Source organism: Prinia subflava, chromosome 11 (genome assembly GCF_021018805.1).
Source record: "Prinia subflava isolate CZ2003 ecotype Zambia chromosome 11, Cam_Psub_1.2, whole genome shotgun sequence".
NCBI classification, from domain to species: domain Eukaryota; kingdom Metazoa; phylum Chordata; class Aves; order Passeriformes; family Cisticolidae; genus Prinia; species Prinia subflava.
The window spans coordinates 15950987-15958500 of record NC_086257.1 but is presented as its reverse complement, the minus strand read 5'-3'; the positions used below and the strand labels follow the sequence as shown (position 1 = coordinate 15958500).

Sequence of the window (7514 nt, the reverse complement as noted above, 5' to 3'; positions counted from 1 at the left end):
ACTCTGGGTATCCAGTGCAAACAGGCTGCCTTGGCGTTCTGACTCAGAGGTTTTTATCCAGGTAGGAGTGCTTGGCTCCTCCCGCTGTGTGTAGCATCTCACAGTGGGATGATGTAATTTTATCATGCAGTGAGACCCAATGGTCCATTAACAGGAGATATCTCCCTTGGTGGAGGATGGCTCGTGGAAGAGATAAAGAACACTGCCCCACTTGGTTTTATGAGCTGGCCCATTAACAGAAGATGCCCCTGGGAGTTATGAGGGATGCGTCATGGAAGAGATAAAGAACACTGCCCCACCTGGTTTAACAGAGGGTAACAGAATACATACTTCTGGTTACATCTAGCGTTGCAGCCTAAGACACCCGGCTTCCAAGGGCTGCATGGGGACGCTGTGTTCTGCTGAAACAGTTGGTGAGGCTGAGATTCAGGGCTCACCTCAACCCACTTTGGGACTCTAAAAGCATTCATCACACTGGAATGGCTCAGCTGTGCTTGCTCTGTCAGCAGAGAGAGAGCAGGCATCCCCACAGAGCATCCCATCTTCCAGTGGGCACTCTGAGATGTACTCTGCTGGCACCACTCTCTCAGGAACCCACCTGGTCCTCTAACTTTTGGGGAAATGAAAAGCTTTAGCATTCTTCTGCAGGTCTACTGTGGCCTTTCCAAGGCTGGAGTCCTAGCAAAGTTGGGGTCCAAACATCCACCCTCATATTCCAGAACAATTACAGAGAGGTTGAGAAATCACTGCAGTATCTGCTAAAGAGCATGAGGAGCAGTGATCACTCACAGGATCCACGGGTGCCAAACTGCACCAAACCAAGGAGCATTTACTGCAGGGAGGAGTTCTGGCAGTCCTGGGGTGTGTGGGCTGCTGGCCTGACCTAATGTCCTAAATACCTCACTTATCCATCAATTAATACCATCTCATGTGACACAGCTGGGATTCACAGCCCAATTGTTGTGGGAGTCATAGGAACAAATCTGGATAACCAGAATCAGAAATCAGCTTTATGGATTAATTTACAAAGAACTGTCAAAATGCTCACCTCACCTGAGAAATGCAGAAAGCTATACAGGATAGTGCATTTTGTAGAGTAGAACAAAATGCCACAGGAGAAGAAATATTAAATATATAGATTTATTATGTTTTTTTCTTATAAATGTTTCATTAATTTCATAGAAATAAAAATAACAGAACCCTTTTGAGACAGACGTTGAGTTTGTCTTAGAAGCAATGGCTATTGGCAATACCCTTTTAGGACAAAACCAACACTATATAAAAAACAAAGGGACATTTAAATAAAGGACATAATAATAATATTAATATTGTGCTTAAAGCTATATCAATATCCACAATGAAGAAGGAATGTTGTAGTGTGTAGAACAGCTGTAGGATGTGCTTCGTAGATCTGTTTATTGTGTTATGTACCAAAGGAAGAATATGATGCTTTTGTGCACTTAAAAAAGTACTCCAAAGCATTCTCCCCAATGTCCATCCTTCTGTGCAATGTTTGTCACCTTCAATAGTAGAAGCAGCCAAATGCAGCCACCACACAAAACAGGCTGTCCTGGGGAAAACAGAGAAAGGCTCTGTGTTAATCAAGGCAAGCTTTTTGCTAGTCTAGTGGAACAGACAAACCTCAGGCAACATTTAGACCAGAGCCTAACTGTATGGTAATATATTGCAATTTTCTGCCTTTTATTTAAGTTTCTTATTCATCTCACTTGTGGTGTAGCCCAGGTTAGTGTATCTGAATGCCAGAAGTGCCTCAGCTTCCTCCACCCCCACACCCACAGGTCTCTAGGTATCAGTTTACAATAAAATAAAATAATAGTTAAGTAAAACCTTGCCTTTGGCTCAATCCTAGATTCCAGCTATGCTCCATGACTGCAGCTGAGCAAAGACTGACTCTTGTGCTTTCTCTCCCCACCAGTACAATGGTGTGATTACAATGACTTTTGTACTGTACTGTGTCACCTACTCAGGAGAGAACTTTTACTATGTTGGCTGTTACATCTATGTATGTTTTGTGAATAAGGACATAAATCTGGCTGTTTCAATAATCTTGATTCCTTCCTTCTAGCAGTTGTTTCTTTTCTGCTCCATATTAAAGGTCCCTCTGCCTCATACAAAAGCAGGTAGCCTTGCACTTCCCATGGAGTGCAGCCCATACTCACGTTCATGAACACGTCGTGAGCGCAGCTGTCAGTGTCAGCATCCCAGAAACATCGTGCACCCATGCTAGACAAAGGAGCCAGACAGGGACGTTACCCAGAATTCATGTGTAATGCCTTAAGTGATCACAGATACTTCCCTTGAAACCCAAACTGAGCTTGCTTTAAAGGTAATGGAATTGGAAAGTGTGCTCCTGAATCCCAAGCCTAGTTTTCTACTGCTGAATTCCACCACATGCTGTAGTCTCCTCTGTATGTGCTCCACCTTCAGACTCATCAGCTCTCAAGCCTGCCACCTTCACTGTGCAGCAGGACTTGAAACCTCATTGCTATGGTGCTTAAGAATCTTTGACTTCTGGCCTATGCATATCAGTGGCTAATTTAGCTTATCTGTTCTTGTCCTTCACCTCCTGCACCCTCATGGTACTTACTCCAAATTTATTTATAGGGAGCTATCGTATTCCTTGGCAGATGCCATGCTACGAGACCATGACCTCTTCAAGTCTTTTTGTACCTACACCCTCTGTTCCCTGACCATCCTGATGGACTTCTACACCCAAGCCCTGTCCTGAGGATGACCAACCAGACCATAACAGGACATTGCATATGAGACCTTGTTTCTGCCTGTCTAAAGGCACTGACATTCCATTTTCTCTGCTGCAAGTGTCCCACTCCCTGCCTGCCCCAGTCAGCCTCAGCTGACAGGATTCCCTTTGGGGCACAGACCCACAATGTATGACTGACTGTACTAAGGAGTATTTTGCATTAAGGATGTTGGTGACTGTGCTTCAATATTGCCTCCTGTCTGTTGCAAACTGGAAATTTTCCCCAATTGCTCTGTTAGCCTGTGTGGCTGGACCTCACATTTCTGATCAGATCACCTGAACACTGAACTGTCCACCCTGGTACGATGCTTCTGGAGCATTCTGCCTACAGACAGACATTCCTGACAAAAGCCTGTGCAGCAGGTATGGATATACCTCTCTGACCTCCAGAACAGGGAGGCAGCAGATCTGATTACAGCTCTGCTGCACTTATCTTCTGCTAGAGGCACAATAATAAAGATAAGCCCAGCAGATAAAGCACATAAACCTTGTGAGCTGTTCCCTTTTCTCTTCTCCCTACCCACTAGTAAAGGAAAGCTACAGCCCACTATTACAGCCATGAGGAATTCTTTTGTCTCACTGCAGGCATCTGGAGCTGACTGCAAGTGCTCAGCACCCACATAGGAATCTAGGCTTGGTTCCTATGACAGTATTGCAAGGGGATTGTAGAAATTGAAACTTCTGAAAATGTAAATGGAGTGCTTATAGAAGCTTTCTGGCTTTAGAGAGAAATGAGTTACCATGGCTTTTGTGCTCCAGCAGGGCCTTGGGAATGGATGAGGGGTATATCCTAATGCATCATGAATACAACACAAAATGCCTCTGCCACACTCCTCAAAAAGATTGTCAGCATTTCAGCTTGCTAAGAACTACCACAGATCCAATTATCACTGGCTAATTCAGTCACAACCTAAACACTCAAGTTGCCACTAAGAGAGAAAAGAAAGAGATTTACACTTTTATCATCTGCAGACAGATCTTTGTAGCTAGGGAAGTTGGAAGCAGCTTCCAAAGGAAAAAAACACAACTAAACCTAAAAAACATGATAGAAATACAATTAGAAGATGCAAAACTTACTTCACTCCTTCTCCTCTCTGCTCTCCAATGACAACCTGCACTACCATCTTGTACCTGTCAAATCCTTCCTCTGGAGAGAGAAAAAAATAATAGTGAGAGCAATAACTTTTTAAAAATGTGAGTCCAAAACACAACCCTGAAAGCTTAAGATTTCTGGCTACAATGCAAGTAGCTGTACAAACCTATGCAAGTAGCCAAGTGGACAGACTGCCTTGCAAAGCTTTTTCCTACTTGGAGTACCACGGTTTTGCTGGAGTTGAAGGGTGAACAGGGTAATTGGCATCCATCAAAAGATGCATCTAAGGCACAAGACACCTCTGAGCAGCCACACTGTGTGTCAGCATTTGACAACTTTCAAGAACTGGCCACATGGAAAGAACATAAATAAAGCTGCTGGTGGACAAAATGCAATTTGAAAAAAAACCTGTCTTATTTTAAAACTGTTTGGATGCAAAGCTATCGTGAGATTCTTCTGCCACACAGATGTTTCCTTTGCTTCTGAGTGGTATACAAGGCCATGTAATATATTTGTGTCTTCAGAGATGTGCTATTGTTTCACAACAGTAAAGAAGTACCTCTGGGGCACAGGCCAGATCTAATCAGGCCATGGCAATGCTCCAGAAGCCAAATCAGAACAAGCATATTTAAAATCAAATATAGATCCCAATGCCTGTCTCCAACAAAGCAGTGTCCTGGGACGACTCCAGTGCCCTGTTTCAGCTGGAGGACTGAACACAGCACTCTGGCTCTGTTAACGTCCAACACGTCAGTGCTTATCAGAGATGCCAGCTGATAAGAGTGGCCACCCCAGGCCAGCCTCGCTTCAGGCTGCTGCCACTGTGGTTACACATTCCTGAAGCCAAGCCCTGTGCAGAGGAGCTTGGCATGAACACGTGCAGGGACTACAGCTGCTGCTGGCTTTCAAGCAGATGTGTAATTCTGGGAGAAGCACAGATCCGTGGCTCCTGCGGAGGGTGACCATGCAGCTGTGTCACCACGTCAGGCCAGGCCAGCAGATGGAGCCAGCCTGTCCCCAGGAGGAAGGGAAAAAGAAGTGTCCGTGCCAGCACACACATCCACCCAGCACGGAACTCAGGAAACACCTGCTGGTGCCTGCACTTTTCTTCTTGAACTCAAAACTGTTGAAGGGCATCCTGTGCAGCAGCACAACCTTTTTCCAGTGCTGTAAGGCTGTAGTCACACCTCCCTTGGCTGACTGCTCCTCTCTCCCCTTTCCCTGTGCCCCCTGAGCCTTGTTCTGATCTCCACTGCTATTCCAACTCTGATCTAACTCACAGCCAAAAAAGAGCAGAACTGGTTCTGTTTATGGAAGCAAGAGGCAATGAAGCATCACTTCTTTCTCCTCTCTAATGCACCTTCTTTCCCCCTGCAGACCCTCCAAGGCTTACATCACACACCTGCCAAGCTACATGGAAACAAATCTTGTGTGCCTGAATTAGGTCTCCAGTTCTGCAGGCAAGGAATGTACATCTATAGGACAGATTGCTTCATACCAGCAGACTAGAGTCAGTCAGTGGGGAAGGACTACATTTCAAGAATAAAGGAAGAAAGAGGGATCTTGTCAAAAGGGAGACAACATGGCAAGAAAAGAAATTACATCCCCAGCAAACCTCCTTACCTTTCAGTCTGTTTGTTATTATCTCTGATAAAGACTTGGTAAGCTCAGGCATTTCTTCTGGGATGTACTGTACGTCGGCCAGCTTCTCCTTCAGTATCGCACGGATGCATTCTTTTACTGTGGATGGCTTAAATCTATCATGGGGAAAAAAAAAGAAAGAAAAAAAATTTAAAAAGGGATGCAACAGAAAGCCCAGAAAGTTCACACAGTCCTTAGAAACATACCCAATGCCACCTGGGAAAATGTAACTTTCATGTATTAGAGAAAAATGATAGACGAAAAGTCACGGGGAAAAAAGCCCCGCTAAAATGGAGATATTGCCAAAAGCCAAACACCTATCAACAGGGCTGAAAGCAGCCCCACTGGAAGTTGCCCCTCCGGCAGCATCCCCCCATAAGTGGGTGTCAAAGCCGGTCCGGAGCCCGGCTCCCTCCCGCCCCAAGCTCGCGGTGCTCCCCATTCCCAACACCCGCCACTGCCTCAGGCCACCCCTCAGCCCAGGGCCGCCCTCCGACACTCCCCGGAGCTCCCACATCCCGGGGGCCCACACGCCCCGAAACAAGGTCCCTCCCGTCTCCCCGGCGGCCTCACCGGTGCTGGAGGCTGGGCCGCAGGCTGTACGTGTTCTCGGCGCCCTCGTCCGGGCCCGGCTCGCCCATGGCCCCGGCGTTGGTCACCGGGACAACCGCGGCGCTGCCGCCGCTTCCGCCGCCCGCCCCGCGCGTCAGCGGCACCGCCCCGGGGAGCGCGGCCCGTGCCGCTGTGTTCCCGTGCTCTGTGGGTTGGTGTTTCTGCCGCCTGCGGTAGTGTTTTGGTTAAAAAAAAAAAAAAAAAAAAGGATAAAGAAAAACTGGTCAATTTTTTGCAATTAAAAGACTTGTCTAATGAAGGAGTTGGGTAGTTGGTAAATAAGAGCTAAGTAATTGCGGTAATAATTGCGGGGTGTTTTAATAACTGTAATAGTTGTAAAATTTTACAGTGGCTTCTAGAAGACGCTGAGGTGCTGGAGCGAGTCCAGAGAAGGGCGGTGGAGCTGGGGAAGGGTCTGGAGCACAAATCCTGTGAGGAGCAGCTGGGGAACTGGGGGTGTTTAGTTTGGAGAAAAGGAGGCTCAGGGGGGAACTTATCCCTCTCCACAACTCTCTGAAAGGAGGGTGCAGCCAGGTGGGGGTCAGCCCCTTCCCAGACAACCAGCAACAGGGTGAGAGGGCGCAGCAGTTCAGGGGAGCTTTAGGTTGCACATTAGGGAGAATTTCTTAATCATAAAAAGGGTGATTAATATTGGCATGGACTGCCTAGGGAGGTGGTGGAGTCACTGTCCCTGGAGGTGTTTAAAGACTGGAGGTGGCACTTAGTGCCATGCTGTAGTTGTCACGGTGATGTTCAGTCATAGGTTGGATGTGAGGATCTCAGAGGTCTTCCCCAACCTGATTGATTCTGTCATTCTGTAACTAAAGGGTTTGAAGAGGTTGCTGCCTGGGGTGGCTGGAGGTATGATGGGGAGAGAGTGGGGTAGGACAGCCTGGCCTCACTGGGTGCTTCCCTCCTGCCCCAAACCAGCCGGCAGCCACAGCCCCTGCACTCAGCCTTGCTCAGGGCTCGGAGGGCTCCCTTCCTGCCTCTGTCCCACACATCCCAGACGTCAGGGATGAGATCCCAGCCTTGCTCCTTTCCTCCAACAACTGCTTAAATCCTCCATAAAGGCCTGAATTTCTTGCTCCCCAAAATCCCACCCCTTGCACCCTTTTCCCTGCCCACAGCTGCGGTGTGCCCCAGGGACGGCGGCATGTGCCGCAGCCCCTGCTGAGAAGCTGACATTCTATTTCCTCTGCAGTTTATCTCGAAGCAGCGATCTTTGCGATCGATTGTGCTTCCCACATGCAGCGGATGACACGGCTGAGAAAGGTCCCTGTGTGCCTCGCCCAGCTCCGAATGGAAACAGTGTGAAGGCACAGGCAGTGCTGCTGTGGAGTGACGCTGCTGCCACGGATGAGAGGCTGGAGAGGCCGTGGACTG

At 47.7% G+C, this 7514-nt stretch overlaps 1 protein-coding gene across 1 annotated transcript; it reads right to left on the bottom strand.

The window, feature by feature from the left end:
• Window positions 1–1126: 1126 nt before the first annotated feature.
• Window positions 1127–6247, bottom strand: DYNLT2B (dynein light chain Tctex-type 2B). The gene is made up of 5 exons (XM_063408433.1): window positions 6090–6247; window positions 5499–5632; window positions 3860–3929; window positions 2181–2244; window positions 1127–1570 (listed from the first exon to the last, which is right to left on the bottom strand). The coding sequence occupies exons 1-5, from the start codon at window positions 6155–6157 to the stop codon at window positions 1523–1525; spliced, it is 384 nt and encodes a 127-aa protein (XP_063264503.1). The 5' UTR covers window positions 6158–6247; the 3' UTR covers window positions 1127–1522.
• Between the last annotated feature and the right edge of the window lie 1267 nt (window positions 6248–7514).